The sequence below is a fragment of the Epinephelus fuscoguttatus genome, linkage group LG12 (genome assembly GCF_011397635.1).
Source record: "Epinephelus fuscoguttatus linkage group LG12, E.fuscoguttatus.final_Chr_v1".
In the NCBI taxonomy this organism is placed as follows: Eukaryota; Metazoa; Chordata; class Actinopteri; order Perciformes; family Serranidae; genus Epinephelus; species Epinephelus fuscoguttatus.
Window position 1 is genome coordinate 37,060,998 of NC_064763.1, and position 20,601 is coordinate 37,081,598.

Below are 20,601 nucleotides of genomic sequence, written 5' to 3' on the forward strand. Positions count from 1 at the left end.
GAGGGTTGCCGGTTCGATCCCGGGCGTGGGAGCCCTTCTGTGCGGAGTTTGCATGTTGTCAGCGTGGGTTCTCTCCGGGCACTCCGGCTTCCTCCCACAGTCCAAAGACATGCAGATTGGGGACTAGGTTAATTGATAACTCTAAATTGTCCGTAGATGTGGATGTGAGCGTGAATGGTTGTCTGTCTGTGAATGAATTAATGAATGAGTAGTATTATCTACTCATGCCTGGTAACAAATAAAGTGTTTTGAATTTGAATTGAAAAAGCTTAAGATAGATAAAAACATAAACATCTTTGCATCAAACACACTTCCTTTATCAGAACAACCATAGCCTTTGTCTTGTTCAGATATAGCACTTTGAATCTGTGTCTGTATGTGAAAAGCTTGCCCTCTGGGGTCACAGCAGCACTGCATCCTTTTTGTTTTCTATGTGGGCTGCTTATCTCTTCTATCTGCTCATGCTTCCTTATTTGGCTTTTCCTGTCAACAGATGATGTGTGATGTCACGACAGTCATTAGGAGTTTGAGATAAAAGATAATGAGAAAGGATGCTCGGGGTGTGTGTGAGTCACAGAAACTCTGGACTGATAAGGCAGGGTGGTGTGAACTTAAAATACAACTCTGATCTGACAAGAATAATCAAACCGCTCGTAGCAAAACACAGAGTGTGTGTGTGTGTGTGTGTGTGTGTGAGAGAGAGAGACAGATATAAAGAGAGAGAAAGTGTTTGTAGGTCAGAGCGCCTCAAAGTATTTCAAAAGAGACAGCGTGTGTACAGAGAGTGTGTTCATTTCTGGATTTCTGTTTTGTCTATCTGTCTGTGAGAGAGACAGACAGGCTGACTATAGCCTATAGCCTTAGGTGAACCTGTGAACTCATGTGATAAATGTGCGTAACTATCAGCACTGATATTCATGGGAAACTGTGTTAAGATCAGAGCGCGGCGAGCTCACGAGGCAGCGTGGCCTGCGCAGGAGAGGTGCTGTCTCTCTGGAAAAACAGCTGTCTATATTTAATCAAGGCGAATAAACAAGGAGTTTAAACAACTCATTTATAATTTAGATTTGCATACATTAAAACCGCTCATTTTAATCTTTTTATTAATATGCATCGACGATATTGTATAAATATGCAGTTTTATGCAAATACCGGGCCCATTTTCTGTTTGTATTTAATTCTGTTTCCCAGCTGTGGATCATCATTTTCATTCAAGGCAACCGACTCAGATTAAGTCAAGTATTAAGTCACAGCATGGGAGTGTATAAATATTTCTCAATTAAAAACTCTGAAGACCAGCTATGCTACTGTATCAGCATTAAAAATGCATCAGCATCGGGGAGGAAAATAGGGGAAGGCAAGTTACGAGTTTGATAAGACATCAGAACTTCAAGTCTACATCTTTGAACTATGTTTTTTTCTTCTTCTTCCCCTCCTCAAATCAAGTAGTTGCAACAGCTAACACTTTTTTTCTGTTTTGGAGACTGTTACAAAATCTGGGGGATGTAAGGACCAGTCAAAAACATGCAGTGCATCTGTTATTGATGAGCATGCCGTGCCTTCTGATGTTTTTCACAGAATGTCCTACATTTTGCAGTTTCTTGCCTAAGCTGCCACTTTTCCGTCCATGCAAATGAGGAGGGTTTTTGTTCCAAAAGGAGAAAACTAACCAACTGAACAGTGTGACAACAGCCACCACAAAAGGACAGCTGGGATAGGAGTAAAACTCACAATGCATAATTACCAAGTTATTAACTTGATGGTGATAACACCCCCCCCCAAAAAACAGCAACATCTGATACCAGTTTGGGTTCTTTAAAGAGCTGCATGGCAGTTAGGAACCTCTGAGAGTATCTTCGTTAATGAGAAAAGGTCGACCTTTAAATCCAGTGCTCATGACAAGACGCGTGTTTAACGTGAGCCAATCACAAGAAAGGCAGGGCAGGGTTTCACGCACGAGAGGCAGCTGATAGGATGCACTGTCTCCATCACCACAGCTGACACACACAGCCCTCTCTTAGGCAAAACAAAACACACAAAGTGAAGTCAAGTTTGCTTGTGTGTGTTTTGTGTTGTGTTAATATACATCACTTTTATAGGGTACCAAAATGTTGCATGCTGTTAACAGCTGAAAAGATTTGACGCAAGTATAGACACTAATGCACATTGCATTGATTTGCAGTTTATAACTGGACACAGGTCACCACACTACATTGCATGTTTGTAATGTTTATATTTCTTAATATATTTAAGGTATGTGTACAAAACAGAAGCGCTCAAATGTAGGCTGTAAAGGTTAAAACAAGTTTTATTATTATTTATTAATTTAATGTTTATTTGTATAGGAACAAGTATGGACCTGTGCTGCATGCAGCAGTGTTAAGTTTGCAATAATAGTCCCCAGATGGACCTTGCAAACTGAGGATGTGTTTAATTTGAGTGTATCTGATACAAAGGAAACTATTATTTGTCAATTCCATCTTTCCTCGATCAATAATTATTCATCTTTAAGTGATACTTTAGATTCTGGAGAATGTGCACTCATGTGACCACTTTCAGATGGAGAGGCACGCAGGGAAACCACAGCAAAGAGCAACATGGATAATAATGAACTGGCTCCATATCTGAGGGGAAATTCCTCCTTCCCCACATTTGTATGTTAAAATCAGTTCAGCTCCTCAAAGTGGATCATCGTCATTTGGAGATAATTTGATTTTAAACTGGTTGATGACAAAAAAAAAAGGTGCAGATTCTGTGCAAACTTTGCTTTGGGATTATGGCTGAGCTCCAAAGTAATGAGGTAGTGATTATCATTTCAATATTGTAAACAGGAAGTTTTATCTGAGTAAAACTGAAGGAAAATATACAGGAAATGAGAAATAATTGGTAGAGGATGTACTCAGCAATATAACTCTGTAAAAATACTATTATAATATTATACTCTTATAATATACTATTAGTATTATATGAGCACAATATGCTTTAAGTTAAGTATCAAAAGTTGTATCATAGTATCAGTGTTGGGAATGTTGCTTTTGAAGTGTAATTGGTTACAGATTACTAGTTACCATAATGTAGCTATTTTAAATACTTCATCAAAGTAATGTAACTTATTAATTTGGATTACTTTATGATTAATTTTCTAACAAATGTTTTAAACTGGGTGATAAAGCTAAAAAAAAATGTCCAAAAATAGGGTATGCCAGAGGAAGAGGAAAAGATTATTCCACACATATTTTTATTTATTTTTTTATTTTTTTTAAAAAAGAATATATTCAAATGTAACCCATTTGTAATCACCAATATTTTGATTAGTAACTGCAAATTAATTACATATTTTTCTAAGCAACTGGAACCCATTGCAATTAGATTTATTTGGAATTTAATTACATAAAACTAGTTACATCTAAGTTACTCCCCAACACTGACTACAATACAACATATTATAATTCGAGATTATTGCCAATGCATTAATGTGTACGCAGTATTTTTATTGTTGTTGTTACTTACTGTTGGGTTTTGTATTTTATAGAATTTATTGTTAAAAATATATCTTGTAAAGTTACTATAACTGTCAGATAAACATAGTGAAGTAGCAGTATAAAGTGGCATTGCATTTAAATACTCAAGCACAAGTACTTTAAAATGTGATCTTAAGTACAGTACATTAGTAAATGTACTTAGTTACTTTCCATTACTGGAATTGAGCAAGAAAAAAAACTATTTCCTGAAGCCATGTTGCAATGAGCAGTCCTTGAACACAATACAATACTATCAGGATGAACACTTCACCTGCAGGCTCTCTATCTGCACCGCTGCCTTCTGGGAATATTTGTTTGACTTTAGTGAAGTTTCTGGTGGCCAAAGGCAGCAGCCGCGTCCCCAGCCAGGGGACCGTGGATGGTGTGAACACGCCCCTGGAAGTCATGAATAATACCGTGTTGAGCTGTGCTCAGGGAGGTGATGTCTCTTTAAGAAGCTCAGCCCTCTCGCCGAAACAATCGTTACAACCCCCCAACAAGTCATCGGACCTGTCAATCATCCGGTCGGCGCCCTTTGATGTCGGGACTCCTCGCCTTGTCTTGGGCTCAAATGAGCTGTTTGCTGTTGTAGGGAAACATTAGTCCTCTACCAAGCAGCCAGCCGGGGGACGACACATCTCAACTTTTTTCCCTGTATGTGGTCGGGGTTTGTACACTTTTGGAGGCGCCCCACACAGAGGAGATATCACACAGAGAGCCCTTAATTCTTCCTTTATTTATACTTTTTTTTTTAGTTATTATTTCTAAGTGTGTAACATCGCAAAGGGAGGTGGGAGAAGTAGACATGCCTCAGCTCAGCAGCGGCGGCGGGGACGACCTGGGAGCGAATGATGAGATGATAGCGTTCAAAGACGAAGGAGAGCAAGAGGAGAAAATCCAAGAAAACGCGTTCACGGAGAGAGACCTGGCCGACCTCAAGTCCTCCCTGGTGAACGAGTCGGAAATAAATCAAAGTCCGAACGCAGCGGTAGGTGGCACGGGGTGTGTGTGAGTGGATACAACACGGAAAGAGTGTGTGAGAAAGCTTGTTTTATTTTTATACGCTTGCTGACAAGCTGCTGAATGAAACCAAAGAAAGCTACGAGGTGCCTTCAGGGGTTACGGGGGTAAAATTCCCTGGCTGTTAGAAGTTTATTACAGGGACAACAACAGTAGAAGAAAAACACACCTTAAAGTTTAAGGTTGCTTTAAATGTTTGACACCCTACAACAGTTGTGTGGTCATTTTTCCTCGCCTTTTCATAACTTTTTTGGGAGTGTGTGACCCCGTGTTTGTTGTCGGTCCCTTGCAGGCGGTCAGACGGGGACAGCAGGGCGAGCAGAGGGGCTTCCCAGATAAACACCGGGAGCATCTCGACGGAGGTAAGAAGAAAACACACACTCATGCGGTGTGTGTGACCACTACTATCTCAGAAAACTGCTCAACTTCCTCCTCCTTAATAATAATAAAAAACACTGTGTCAAAGTGGGGAGTATTTTGGTCACGAGGACACGTGTTGCAGCTTTAATACCAACTTCAAAGAGTTGCGTTCAGGTGTACACTGCAAAAGATGTCCACTGTATGTGCAGCTCTCCAGTTTATCTCCCAAATCTGACACTGGTGGTGGTTTCCTCTGTTTCTGCTAAACATGACATTAAAGCAGAGTTTAACCTCTTTAAATGTCATTTTTAATCAGTTGCCAAGTAAAATATGGACTCTGGAAGTTTCTTTGCTTTAAATACAGTCATCAGGATGACATCATATCACTCTTTTGTCAGCTTGTATCAGACATGTTCAGTAGATCTGCCCTGTGCTTCTTTTATCTTAATGTATTTTTAGATCTACAGCCCCTTTTACAGTCAACCCTTGACATTTCTTGCAGTGTAGCTTTTGCCAGACTTTGCCAAAAGTGGGGTCAAGCAGGGTCCTTGAGGTTTATTCTTTTTCCTACCACCCAAAAAGAACAGAGCAATTTCACTTTCCCTCCCTACGAGAGGGCACATTTAGAGAATGTATACACGGCCGTTTTAATTACAGGCGTCACTGTAGGCTGTACTCAAGTTGTGCAACTCACTCCAACCGTTCCTAAAAGGAAAAATGTCCCCATGTTGTATTCCTTTGTGCACAATCTCCATCAAATGTGGATTTGCGGTTTCGTGTGCGTCTGTTTGGAAAAAGTGAAAGCCGCAGAAAAAGGATTTTACCGTTCTGAATGTTTCTGCTTGCGTGATTGGATTATTTCGTTTTCTGTCACCTTGGTTAAGGCCACGTTAGAAGTTTTGGCACCTTAGATGACAAGGGATTAGTCTGTAACTGTAAAAAAAAGTTTAGTCTACGTCTCTGTGTTTTATACAGACCAAGTATAACCTAGTTACAACTGACCTACAGAGAGGCCTGTGATGCTTAATATGGGTGGTGGTGAGAGATAAATTAACACATAGGCTACAGGAGTTCACGCCTCTCAGGCTAGGTGACGCTTGTAACGCTTTTGTCTCAAGTGTTGTAGTCTGTGCTCACACAAGGACACAACATGTAGTAACTACAACACTTGTAAAGTTGACCAGCTTTGTGTGCACATTTGATTTGGATTTTAGGGTTTTATTTTTGTTTTGAGGCACTGCATATCTGAAAGCAGCACTGTGGGAGTAAGTATTAGATTATTTAGTCCTCTTAGGTTGTGTACATTGTTTTATTTAAGCAGCTTTTATATTAATATAAATCAAGTTTTAAATAATAGCATGCTGATACCTGACCTCTTAGAGACCAGGCCAAAATATTTTTGCTTAAAGCAGCCTTTATAAACTATTATAAATGCTTCCATCAAAACAGTTTTGATTTTATTGAGTTTCTAACTCTTGTTTGTTCTCCATGTGCGACCTCAGTGTCGAAGCAGCAAGATGGAGGCATGTACAAGACGCCGTCATATGCGGGGTACCCATTCCTTATGCTGCCTGACCCCTACCTCCCCAACAGCTCGGTTTCTCCATCTGTAAGTCCACCTCTCTTTTGATTCTCCTGCTGGCTGCAGTGCAGTGGTCACTGTTGTTCCTCTCTGGGTTTCTCCTGTCAGTAGCTGAGGGCGTCCCACTTTGGACTCCACTGCAAGTGTGTGCACTTCAGCTACTATGTTTATTCTTTGGTATCAAGTTCAAACACTGAAGACATGGTTTGGTGCTTCAGGGAGTAACTCTTTAATAATATTTAATAATGGTTATGATGTTCTTCAGTTCAAGTTCACCCCTGCTGCAGGAATAAGAAGTCAGAAACAAACACTCAGGGATGGATTAGGTTTGAATCTGGTGGCCACTGGCTATTTTCAGTAGTCAGATTACAGTAGTACCAAGTAGAGACGGCATGGGCATGTGGGACAAGAAAATGGTGGTGATTTTCCTGGTCTTTAGATAATGGTATAAATATTTTTTCTTGGCACTTCTGCATAATTTGCATTGAATTTGTTGTACATCTCGTCTCGTAAACTTTCAATCACATCAGCCTAAAAATAAGTGGTGTCTTTCCCTGTAAGATGTGATCGGCCTTGTGCTTCTCATAAAAAATATTTTTAATCTCCTTATACAGATTTTTTATGAATTTATAAATTATAAATAGGCTAATCTCAGTTACCTGGCTGCAAACAGGGACTGTATGTAATTTTTTAAATATTTTTTTAAGATACTAATGATGGTTGTTTTTAGTTGTTTAACGCTTCTTTATGTGACTTAGTGATTACATGATGCACACCTCTGTCAATTAAGCTCAAGAAACACCTCCTTTACCGAATCGCAAAGCAGAAACATTTGATTGAATCCAGTGCTTGAACGTGCCTTTAGCTTAATACAACATAGGTCAATTGGCTTATAAAAGAGGCGCCATCAGATCACAGTCACATCAATGCAAATCAGTCACAAACTTATGTGCTCTGGTTTGCCTTTGAACTGAGCTGTTTCCCGCCTAACTGCCTTATGAAATAAAGCGCTACTTAAAACATGCTCTCCCTGAAGAGCGCCACCGCCTCATGAGAGAAAGCAGAAAAAAAACTTGTTTTTGTTTACGCCTTTGCTGAAGTTGGAACCTGATTGATGTCGTCATCGCGAAGCGTTTCGCATGACGTTTCCCATCTGTTTGTGTTGTGCGTGAATGACAAGAGGTTTGTTGCTGCCTTAATGGCTGTTCTGAGTGTTAAACCGCTAAAACAAACATCAGAAAGACTCGTGGAAGGATTTCAAGTATGCAGTATCACTCATCCAGCCAGACAGCCCTAAAAAATTAATCATAAAATCCCTTCAAGTCACCCATAAGAACCAATATCCATGGATAGGCTGACTAATTACACCAAACATGAGCGGTTGTGCCTAATTCATTTTTCACGTGCTGTGTAATCCTGTTGCCTGAATTAACCCCCTGCTCTTGCAGACAAGACGTTGCTAAACAGCAGAGATGCATGTTTGCATGAGATCTCACGCACCGTAGGCTGATCTGACACGAGGCAAAGTGAATTAGGAATCTGCTGTATCACAAAATCTACTTCATGGAGTGTTTTGCCAACCGTTTTCTTCAACGTGTGGATCAAGACGCAGCTGTTGGTCATGGGAGATAATAAATGGGTCACTCAAGGGTCAAAAAAAGATGACTGTTGTACTTTCATTTATAGACTGCCCTAGTAATATAATTCTTCTAAAAATACCTCAATCTCTCCACATTTTGAAACAAAAAAAATATTTTTAAGCTCTTCTCTATGGGGAAATAAACTTTCATTTTAACATCATGGCATCTGTGAAAGTAGCTCCTTTGCTTCATCATAGCTGTACAGCATGAAGTTAAATAAAATGTCATCAAATGGAGCTTCAAAGTAAATGTTGGGAACCCCATTTATGCTGTCGCTTTGACTTTAAACTACTTTTATTCTTGAATTATTTATTTGTTCCCCCTCTTTGACTTGAAGCTGCTAGATTTGAACTTGGTCTTTTTACAGACTTTTTGTTTCTTGGAAAGAAAATCCTTGCCAATAGTAGTTTTACTATTTGTAAAAGGTACATTAGTTTGCGCGGCAGCCACATGTACACACAACAGCATCTCGTAGGAAATCAAATTCTCCCTAAGTCTGTTAATCACAGCTTGACGCTGTGACAGAGAACACAACTTGAATGAACTAGTACAATAGAGCGTATTCGTATTTCCTTAAACATCGTTTTACTCCTCGTTGCATAACACGGCACATCCGGCATCGTGTTAGACGAACACGGTGAGCAAGTGTGATGGTATGTGTCGCTCATCAATGTGTCTCCACTTCTTTCACCTTTCGTCTCGTGATCTTCTCTTCTCTTCTCTTTCTCCAACCCCTGGAGTGCCAACCGCAAAGCCTCTCAGAGATTGTTTTTGTTGAGGGTGGGATGGGGTGGGGTTGGGGGGGGGGTTTGGTGGTGGCAAGATAAAGAGCACTTTCTTTCCCCGTGTGTCTTCGAGACTCCACACAATGCTCACTTGTTGCTGCTTCCCTTGTAATTAGCCCGCTGGTTGCGAGGCGGTAGCGGCGTATCAGGCCCCGTCTACCTGCCACTTGAAAGGGCTGAGCATAGTGGTTTAGAGGGGCTGGGGAGGGGGGGTTGATGATTATGGATGGAAGTGATGGATCGGAAACTATAGGTCTGGGATACTGGGAGAAAAAAGGGCTGTTTGGTGTTTTCCTAGCGTTGTGGTGTTACTGTGGGACAAAGTAACGCATGTTATGTCTCTCTGTGTGTGTCCATGTAGGACTGCTGTCCTTCTGTCTTGGCATTATGACTTTGAGAGTTTCACTCTTTATGCTAGTTTCTTCTGGTGTTGGCAGTTCTTGGAAGGGAAGTAGCCTGTCGATCATGTTTTTGAGAAATCATTTAGACTGTTAAATGTCAGATAATAGTGATGATTTCCCAGAGCCAAAGTCACGCCTTCAGATTGCTTTCTTTTTTCTTTTTTCTTTTTTTTTTACCTGACCAGTAGTACAAACCCAAAGATATTCAATGTAACAATGATGTTAAAGGGCACTTAGAATCAAGAAGAGTGGAGCAGTTTTATCAGCATTGTTGGTTTTTCTGTCAATCCATCAATCGACGGATTGTTTCAACATTAATAGTAAGTTTTATCGGGCCTTCTTCGGCAGTGATAAGAAAATCTATTCCAACTCTTTTAGCTGATATTTTACTACATGTCCTAAAGGATTATAAATGTGAAAAAATAAATATGAATTCAATTTGGTTAGTTGTGTCTGGGTTATCTTTGAAGCTATCGCAGCTGCACAATCATGTGTTCCTGCACCGCTGAGATATTTTTATTCTGTTTGCAGCTGAAATAATTAGTCTGTAAATTGTTTGTTTGTTAAAGTGATTTTTAAAGAAAAAAATTAACAAACATTAGTTGGTTCCAGCTTCTCAAGTGTGAAGATTTGCTGTTTTTCTTTGTCTCGTGTCATTGTAAATTAAATATTGTGTGTTGAACCGTTGGTTGGACAAAGCGAGGCCCCTAAAGGTGTTACTGCAGGCTTTGAGAATTTTTTAAGTGGTTGTTTTTATTGTTCAAGAAAATAACCTGTAGATGAATTGATAATAAAAACAGTTACAGCCCTTCCTTTGAAAACAAAGAAAATTCATCCTTAATAGTCCAAAATTGTAAATAATTTTTGCTACCAGTTTTTTGGGAGGCAGTGACAGTAATCTTCTACGAATCAGTGGGAGGCTGAATGTTGTCAGCATTTACCAGCCACACTGAACAAACAACAACAGTTTCTCAAAACCTTTTGTGTGTTCCTGTAAACTGCTTTTAACAGTTGAACTCATTGTGAGAGCATCAGCACAATGACTGAAAGACAGACATTATTTGTAATATTTTTCTGTCTGTATCTTCCCCTTCCCTCCCCTGGGTGCACCGTGTGGGTTTATCTCTGATTGTACAAGACTAATCTAATAATTCCGTGTTTCTTTCAGATTATTTTATATTTGCCTATTCACGCCTCGTGAATAAGAATCAAGGACGTCAAACGTTTGTCTCGACCGTCGGGGGTCACATTGCATTTCGCAGAACGGGAGCAAAAAAAAAATAAATTCCCAGGGCTGTTTTGTTCTGAAAAGATTAACATATTATTTTCCATGTTCACCCAAACCAGATTGTTTGAAACAGACAAAAAGGATGGATAAATCACACTCCTTATTATTCTGGTATTAATGTTAACATCTCATGTAAAAAAGCTTCTAATCTCCGCTGCTGTGAAGTGTATTCCCTCCTTATCCCATTCTGTGATAATACTCCTATTACAGCATTTCATGGGACATTTCACTGTTGTTACATTAATGTAGATATCAGCTGTCCTTTCAGAGGAAGTGGCCAAAGAAGGAGATTTGTGGGATTCAGAGATATGACTAAACTCCCTCAGCTTGTTGTTTTTGGATAAAGCCTTATCTGGAGCGTGTAAGACAGTGCACTGTGTGTGTGTGTGTGTGTGTTTGCTGTTTAAGTTCATTACACTAAATAATTTGCATGTATCTAATGTTTTGGCATGTTTTCTGCGTGTGCGTCTTCATCTGCATGTTTCCTCCTCAAGTTTGTTGCCATAGGCTCGTGTTTGTATCCAGGGTTCATGGTGTGTTTTGTGTGCTAATGTTTGCTGTATGGTATGTGTGTGTGTAGCCGGAGTTTGCAGATGCAGCGTGTGTGTGTTAGACCTTCTCTGGCTGTGTGTATAATGCTGTGGATTACCAGCAGACAGTGTTTTTGAAGGGATCATCAGCCTTTTGTCGTCTCGAGGAGTCAAACCCTGGCGGAGGGGAGATTGTCAATAAAAACTAAGTATTTTCCTCACTTCAGCATCCACCCATCTTTCTCCTAACTCACTTTTCTGTTTGCCTTTTCCACCTATCCATCTCTTTGCTTGTTTATGCCGCCTTCATCATGCTAACTTATTCTCAGCATCTGTTTGCTCCAACTCAACTGTCTGTCTTCATTTTTGACTCCGTGAGATGACTTCATGGTGCTTACAAAAAGGCAGACGACAGAGAAACAATTGAAATTTTGAGTTAAAGAGTGTCATGATGAATACAAGAACATTGCACTTAACCTGGAGGACGTGATTGTCGGGAAGAATCCACTCTGCTGAAGTGCTTGTGAGCAGCTTGCTGACTCTCTGCCAGCTCAGGGAGTGCTGCTGTGTAGCTGAGCAAATGTAATGTGATGTTTTCAGTGCTTGATTATGGTTTTAAATGATTCTTTTAATAGTAAATGGACAGAGAATGAGTAAATGGATGAAGGAATAGAGAGAAGCAGTGAAGAGCTGGCAAAGGAAAGCTGGGACAACAGAGTCTAACAATCATGCCTCACACAGAAGTTTGGTTATGAGTTGTTGCTGTGATGTGGTTTGTTTGCATAAATAGCCTCTTACTATTAATCTTAAAACCATGCCTTTAAATAAAGATCATTGCACTTACATAGATGAGTAAGAGCAGTGCTTCCCCTAAAATGTCTGATATTAGTGGGCGGTGCTGGTTATTAGCCGTGATGGAGGGGGCACTGACGTGTTTGTGTGAAAGGCCCAGACACACCAAACCAACATCAGAGAACCAGTGGTGACAAAGCCTGTTGTGTCACACCCCCTGTGTCGCGGCCAAAAAGCTGCTCTGAACACACCACAAAGACTACAGCCAATGACCAACTAGCATGTATGTTCTGCGAGCCAGCAGGTGGCAGGTGGAAACAGGAAGACAGACAGGTTGGATTCAAGGTGCTGTTTAGCAGCTTATGTCACGCCCTCTGGTATTTAGTTGTTTGTTTGCTTTCCTCACTTCTGTGTGTCGTCTCGTGTGCTGAACTGAACTGCCAATCGGACTTTATTCATTGACGGGCTCTGCCATCTCTGACTCCGATCCAACATGCTGAATTGGCCAAATTAAAGCTGACAATGGCTGACTAGTGCCAGTTGTGAAGGACACCAACAGACGCTCACTGACGACCCGACGTTGACCAGTAGCCGACCGTTAGCTTGGTGTGTCGGGGCCCTAACAGACCAAACTTGATAAAGCAGTATGTTTTTGTCAGCTCCTGTCTCCTGCACTTAATTATCCAATCTCTTGCAATATTTCCAACTAATTATTCTACAGAAAAATGTCAAAATCTTTAAGGACTATTAATCACATCGAGTTAAACATTGGTAGTTAGCTTCCACAACTCAAGCTGCACTTCCTGTAGCTGCTTCACAATAAAAGCCTATCAATGTTATGCTGGTGGAAGGCTTTTAATGTGAAACACGTCATTTTTATTGCCTTTACTGTGGTGGACATTAGCTCTGATAGCAGTACTCATGACGATGGATCAGCAACCATCCAGGATCCTCTATTTCCACACAAAGTAAGAGCAGAAATAAAGTAGCAGAAGAAGTCACATTGTGTGGTTGGGTGGTGGGTGCTTGATGGGAAGTGGTGGGTGGCCAGGCCACCTCAACAAAAACAGGCTGTTCATGTTTCCTAAGTGGCCAGTAAGTCACCCATAAGAGTTGATAGGTGGTTATATTTTGAGTATTTAGACTAGATTGTAATCAGTAACCATTACTGACCATCTTTTTGTAAGCTCAGCGTGTCTGTCCACAGGTAAGTGTGAAAGAAACACAACTTGTTTTGGGTTGAAGTTTGCATTTAGAGCAGCTTTTACCTTTTTTAGTGAAAACAGTTTTTGACTGAGAGTCTGAAATAGATGATTTAAACGTCTTTATGTGATGAGCAGCGATGAAGCTCTCAGTGGAATAATAACAGTTGGTTGTCGGGCTGAGTGATGGTCAGCTGTTTGCGGATCATTGTCTAAAAATTGAAAAGCAATTAAGCCCAGCATCTGATATTCATCTGTACGCAGCTTTCTGCACTGTCGGAGAGGCTGTGAAACTCCCTGTGATGTGGAAGCTGTGGTCACATGAAGACGTCAACAAGCTCCGCCGACAGCACGCCTCTCAAACACTTTTTTGCTCACTGTACCTGGACACTGACTGGATTATAAGAGCTTACCGCATTAACCAGTAACTTTTGGAAAACTATATATTGTTTGTTTTAAGTGCTGTTTGACATTTTGTAAATGTAGTCACTGGAATTTACAAGCCGGTATTTAACAGCACAGTGCGCAGCGTCGTTGCCTTGTTTTGGGGAATTTCCTACTCATTTGACATTTCATGTCTCAGACTAAAATTGAAAATTGACAGGAAGGTTGCTGAGAGACAGTTAACATGTTTGGGAAAGGTAGGGGTGAAACTCCGTCATTTCTAAGACTCTGAAGGCTCGGCTGTAGCGTGTTTTAGAAATTTTTAAATATCTCAGCTTTCAGAATGTCCCTTCATTGCTGTCTTTAAACCAAACCAGAATTTCCAAATCATGCAAGGAAACAACAGTGTAATTATATTTACGAACTTCAAGGAACATCTTGTTTGCTTTTTTGAATCATCATTTGAGGGGAATGTGAAGTTTCATGTCTTTATGCCTGTAAAGTTTTTCATACGCCTCTTCCTCTTCCAAGAATCCATTCAGAAATCAGCTGCTGTTGCTAACAAGCTCCCCTCCCCATCCTCTTTTCCTCCTCCCTGTATCTCCCAAATAATACAAAGTCGATCCTCCAAGATCAAGGGAACGGCATGTGTGTGTGCAAGTCTCTAGGATCTTGCCACTTCCTTGTTTCCTATTGTATTGCGGTGCTGACAGGGGGGTTGTTCAGCCAGCCCCTAGTCCCTTAGTAAACAATGGCAGCAACACAGGCTGAGGCCTCCCTAATCCCCCCTTCATACAGACCCAGGGGCTGGGATGAGCGGCGCGGGGGCCTCCCTGCCTCTGACTGGCTACGATAAGGACCCCGCCGCTCAGATTTAAGAGGCCTAAAAGAAAAGCAGCTTTCACTAGAAGGCAGCAAGCGCTCAGGTCACATGGAAATCGTTCGTCTTCAAATTTCTTTTTAAGGACTATTTGCTTTTTTATACATATGCCATGATATATATAGACTTCAGCAACATCTGCGTTACTTTCCTGGTGTAAAAACAAGCTTAACAAGCTATTATAGTTGAATGTTTCCAATGTGCAGGGGTGTCATGGGATAGAGGAACCGGCCAAGTCTTAACTTGTCATTGTTGCGATGTATGTAAGTGCAAGATTATGGTTGTATAAAGTCTCAGATTATTGAGTGAAATGAGGTTGATGATTGGACAGCAAATCTCCATGATTGCTCTCAGCCAAACATGCAAAACATCCTTTGTTTTTGTGTTGAGATTTGAGTCTTCCGGTCCACACCACATATAACATTTTATAGTCTCCTTTTGCGTTCATTAATAGATAAAGATATTAGACCACAACTGGCTTTTTAAACCTTGAAGATTTTCCACTGAAGTAAGAAATGGTGTAACATAATTGATGGGTTTGAATTATTTTTGACAGTGGTAGATTATTTAAGAGAAGCAGGATTTATTTATACTTTGAAGGAGCAAGTTGTTTCAGTGTGTGTGGGCATGTGGGGTAGGGGGTGTGTGTGAGGGAGGTCATGGATAAAATGTCCGCCCCAAATATATTGATAAAAATTGCTGTGCTACAACAGGTAACCATGCAGTCTGAAATAATCATTAGTAAATGTCATCAGAATTTAAAATAAACTTAACAAATTGCTACCGTACTGTATAGCTTTACTTGATTTACAGTATAATATATTAAAATATTTTTTGGGGGGGGCCTGGCAGATTTGGTTTCCTGTAATGTTGACTCCACGGCTACGACTTTGGCGGCAACAGATTATGTTCAGTATCGATTCAGTCATTATGTTGATTATTTAATAATTTGTTTGGTCAATAGAATATCATAAAATGAGGGTGAAATGAACATCACAACATCTTCAAATGTCTCGATTTGTTGGACCAGCAGTCAAAAACCAAGGTTTAGATATTCAGTTCACTGCGTCGAATACAAATAACAGCTGCAAATATTCACATTTGAGAAGATGTCAACAGTGGTTGTCTCATTTTGCTTGAAAAATTAAACCATTAAAAGATAATCAACATTTTAGCCTGTTAACTTTGACTTATCAATTAATGGAAAAAAGCCAATCCTCTGATTTATTTAACTAGCATCATGTGTCAGTGAGAAAAGACATGAAAGCCAATGACAGATCATTGAATTATTAATATTAAGTATGTATGTGTGTGTGTGTGTGTGTGTGTGTGTGTGTGGGTGTGTGTGGGTGTGTGTGTGGGTGGACTGTGTGTGGAGACAGTCTCAGGTAGACTGAGGCCCCACGCTGCTTCAAAGAGAGACCGGAAATATGAGCAAGAGATCAAAATAGATGTGGATGGAGACAGATAAATAGACTGTAAAGAGTGAGGGCTAGGGAGGTAAAGAGAGCATTATAGAGGGAGGGGAAAAGGGTGGGGGTAAGATTAAAATACAAATGACCATAAGAGCGTCCTCATCGGCCTGTTGGCTTTGAAGTAGGGGGCTGTGAAGGCACCTAAAGAGAAACTGTTCAGAGGACTATTTCAAGAGGCGGAAATGTTTAAAAGAATATCAGAAGAAGAGGAAAAACCCCTTCAGATGGCCCCGAGGTGTTTATACCTGTAATTATTCATCCACTTATTTCTTTCCGGCGCAGAGGGAAGGTGGGACGGGGGGAAACTGTCGAGCAGTAAAAAACAGGTGTTGGCAAAGGAAGTGTGGCTTTGTTTGATTGATATTATTATGTGTGTTTTTCTTTTTTAATATAAATCCAGACACATTTGTACAGACACAAATAATCTCCAAGGAGAACATCAGCTTAATTGTGATGTTTAGTTGCAGTTGGGATGGAAAAATAAGAGAAGAGGTGGTTCAGACGGTTGGTAACATCATGTGGTGTTAGTGCTAGTGTTTCTCTAAATTAAGACCACATTTCCCATAATTCCTCCCACGCTTCCTGTCACCAAGAGGATGCTAGAGGTCAAACATGTTTGAGGATGTTTTTCTTTCCATCTGCCTTTCACTTTTGCCACCATCAGCCTTGGAAATAAATCTGAAAGTTTGAGCACTTTTGTCGTAGCTATATTTCATTTTCATTTTCTGTAATGTCTCACTGGCAAACCTGGGTGAATTTTTAATACTGATTTAAAGAAATACTTTACACTCATCAACATTTTGGCGTTTCCATCATAATTTTCCGATGCAATACTTATAGATGCGCATCTAAACAGGCTGATGGAAACATGGCTATTGTGTGACTTTGGTGCATCTGGACTAACCCTTCAAAAGACTATAGACACACAGTGACACCAACAAACTGCCAATTGAGGCAGCGGTAGACCAGCAGCTCCTATGTTCAGTGAGGTAAAATTACTGTTTTTTTTCAGTGGAGCCTGGCTTTAGAGAGAACAACAAGTTCCCTGTTGGAAAGGGCTGTCTGTTTGGGAGGTATTAAGCATATGACTGGATGAATGAGACTAGGATTATACTGTATGAGTTGTGCAAGAGTTTGTAAATGGTTGTCTTCATATATGTTTGCTGTTGTCAAGACTCAAGAATGCTCATCAAGACTATTTCAGATTTTTCTCAAATGTGAGGATCTTTTTGCTTCGTAGCAGAATGGGAGGTACCTGGAAAAAAACTCCTCCGCTGTATCTCATTAAAACAAAGAAACAGAGGTCACAGGGATTTTTTTAAATGAAACTTTCACAAGAGAAGAAGTGAGAGACAGATGGAGGAAGACGGAGGACAGGTTTCGACTCTTTGTTTAGGCTCCAGTGTTTGTCTGTGAGATCTTCATAGGGAGTGCATGTGAGAGTTGCGGGATGTTGCACCCAGGTGAGTCATTGGCCTGTGGAGCGAAACCATACAGAGTTTCTCCTGTGTCGTTGTTTACAGAGCAAGCTGTCCAGGCCTCCCAGATGTGTGTTCTCAGCTTGTAGTTAATCAATGACAGCATTGTCTTCTCTTACACACCACTGGGATATCAAAATACCCACAGTTATCTACTACTTCATGCTGCGCACATGGTCTGGTGATCATTTAAAATTATGAAAACAATGGCAAAACAATCACTCTGAGACCTCCAAGGTTCTGGATTGGATCAAGTTTCCTCTTTATGAGACCCGGAGAACTTTTCAGTGGCATTTCTAAACTCCTGATGGTGAAGTTTGGACTCATAACTGCTCTGACAGTAGGGGCTATCTTATAAACTGGGGTTAAGCTTTGCAAGAGACAGAAATGTAATCCCTGCACAAAATGTGTGCCATGCAGAAAGTTTGTCGAACATGACAGCATTTCCTGCAGCATTGTATTGAAACTCAACTTTTTTGATGTCCTCAGTCACAGTTTCGTGTCCAACTTAAGTTAAAAGAAGTTCAAAACATAAGTATAGAGAATGGAAAGGAAGATGTGCATTTATGCATACTGACACTGTCCCATAATGAAGAATACGTGGAAATCACTTTAGATTTTGTGCAAATCAAAGTGATAAATACCCAACACAGATCAATTTTCTGATCGATGTTCTATCAGCTGTAATATACCAGCAGTGTAAAACAAACTTCAGCAAATCAGGACTGAGCATAAAAACAAAGTGGTGATGTTATAGTATGATTTGAAGGAATTAAACCACATTTCACATGCAAGTAAACATCATCCTGATTAATAATATAGTGAATTAATAAGTCTGTTTTTAAAGAAGGCTTATTTTATAGCCAGCATGGGCGCATGGACAAGAGAACACTACAAACATATTAAATAGCTCAGTAAAAGTAAGAACAAAAAAATTGAAAACCTGTATCTGAATCACCCATAAATTTACATTGAATACAGAGAAACATTATTCAAAGGAGCTAAGTCTGCAGCATAAGTTACCATGGCGTTCTAGACAGGTAACAAAAGACACCTTAGTTGGATGGAAAACTCTGGCTTTAGACTCAACATACCTCACTAGGCTACTAAACTTGCTTTGTGGTACACCCATCTGTTGTACAACCCATTTTTTTAGTATTTGGATGTTCAGCAGCTAAAAACAAACATGAAGCTGGGCATTTAAAAATGACTTGTGCACGTACAGACCCACATCACAAAGTTTGTAGGTCAGTGGGCCACAACCTGCAAACACGTTGAATATCTCCTGCCTGGCGTGACCCTGGACAGCAAGGAGTATCAAAGTGCACTGTTGAATAACAGCTGCCGCTATCAGCCTTCCAGCCTGCCTGTAAAAAGCCTTATTGGGTCTTAATTGGTTTAATAAAACAAAGGCTTTTCATGTATGTGCCTGCAGATGTACAGAATGAGGAACATTTACAGTAGAAATGAGAATTAATGAGTAAAAACAAAACACTGAGACAGCTGTCTTCAAATGCACAGATGCAGTGAGCACCTGTCTGCATCCACTTTGACTAAATCCATGCAGCGCTATTTGCTGTTTTTTCCTTATTACACACAGCACGTCCATTTTGCATAAGAAAATATAAAATTCATCTTCATTTAACCCAGTTGTGAAACTGTACTTATGCCATTAGAAACCCACATCTGGATTTGTCTTCTTTGAAACACTGTCAATGGGAAATCCAATCCAATTACTGATTACTGTTTGCAGTTGTGGTAAATAGGGTGATATTGAGGTATTTATTCTCTGTTGGTTTCTGTTAGCATGAGAGAGAGTTTTTTTTTTTTCTTTTTTTACAAATCATGTGACCTATGGGAATTAAAGTGTCGTTTCATTTCCTCTTCATTACTGTCAATAATCAGGCTGTTGAACAGTTTCACAAAGCAGACACTACCTCTCTAGATTAGTAGAGGTTTACGCTCCACAAATAGCAGCACACACACAATCACCCCGTTAAAGGAAACTTAATTATGTCTAACACCAGATTTTTTTTTCTAAGGGAATTACAATAATACATCTCAGTTACATTTAATTAACCAAGAATTGTCCTTGATGAGCTAAACTATTTAAACTAATATGCTCTGTGTGGAATCATCAGATCTACTTCAACACTAAATAATTTGATTAATGAGAATATAATATATTTTTAAGATAAAACAATCCCAGCCAAACTGTGCACTGTGCTGAATTAAGTCTATAAAAGGACCTCAGTCAAGATCAGCATGGAGACAGATGTCAGATTTAGCTTTAAATAGGGTGAAACGTCCAAAACTTAACTGTGGTCGTGGGGCCTGATCTCAGCTTGTACATTCAGCAAACAACTATGACTTGCATTATGCAAAGCTGTACTGGGGGAAGTAAAGAAAATGGTAAAACCATGAGATGCAGAGAAGCTAAAAATATATTCCTGATTATGAAACATGCACTTAATTCACTTTATTATGACACTTCAAACTTCGCTGCACATATCAATCTGCTAAAACAGCACATTTGAAATGTAGGTGTTAGTCAGTTACCTCCACTCATGTCGACTTTAACGTTTTATAAGCCTGCAGTCTCACCCACACATGATGTGCTGGCACTTCTACTGTTTGCAAACACAGTCAGTGTGACGACCATATGTGATTGTACATGACAATTTGCCATGTGCTCTCCCTCTTTCATCTGTCCCTGTAAGGAAATTTACAACCTGTTTACACTCCCCTACAGAGAGATGGAAGTGTAAATGTGTGTGTGTGTTCCTAGAGCAAGTGTGACCAACTTCACATGTGTGACTGTGTGTGTTTTAGTGAGGATCTGGTACAGGATGGTACTTTGATTCTTGTATGTGCTTGTCTGCATGTCTTGTTCAGTTGGTGGGTACTTCTTGTTCTTGGTTATTCCTGCATCAGCAGTAAGGTTAGACATAAGCTGTGTTTCCATAAATGTATTTTTATGCGCATTTTAAGTATCATATGAGACAAAATTAGATAGATTTAAATTGTGCAAAAAAGCCTTAAGGTGTTTTTATGCCTTTGTTGAAAAAGAGTTCATGTGCTAAATGGGATATGGAAATGCCCTTAAGCCCTGACACACGAAGCCGACAATCAGCCGTCGGTCACTGTCAGGCCAGACTGTTGTCCCTACTCGTCCTGGTGTGTCCATTAGCACAACTCTGCCCTTGTCGGTCCTTTTTGACTTTTTCATCGGCTGAATTGACGTCTGGGACAGTTAGAGCACT

The 20,601-nt window shown here is 40.1% G+C and overlaps 1 protein-coding gene across 10 annotated transcripts in view; it reads left to right on the plus strand.

The window, feature by feature from the left end:
• Nucleotides 1-4,030: 4,030 nt before the first annotated feature.
• The window catches only part of tcf7 (transcription factor 7), a 92,474-nt gene continuing 75,903 nt past the window's right edge, over nucleotides 4,031-20,601 (plus strand). For 7 of the 10 annotated variants that reach the window (XM_049592892.1, XM_049592893.1, XM_049592894.1 and 4 more), the window contains exons 1-3: nucleotides 4,031-4,509; nucleotides 4,834-4,903; nucleotides 6,404-6,510. In XM_049592892.1, the coding sequence (XP_049448849.1) occupies nucleotides 4,327-4,509; nucleotides 4,834-4,903; nucleotides 6,404-6,510 (360 nt within the window). In that variant the 5' untranslated portion in view covers nucleotides 4,031-4,326. The remainder of the gene's footprint in view (nucleotides 4,510-4,833; nucleotides 4,904-6,403; nucleotides 6,511-20,601) is intronic. The other 3 variants (XM_049592899.1, XM_049592902.1, XM_049592898.1) reach the window with 1 other exon arrangement.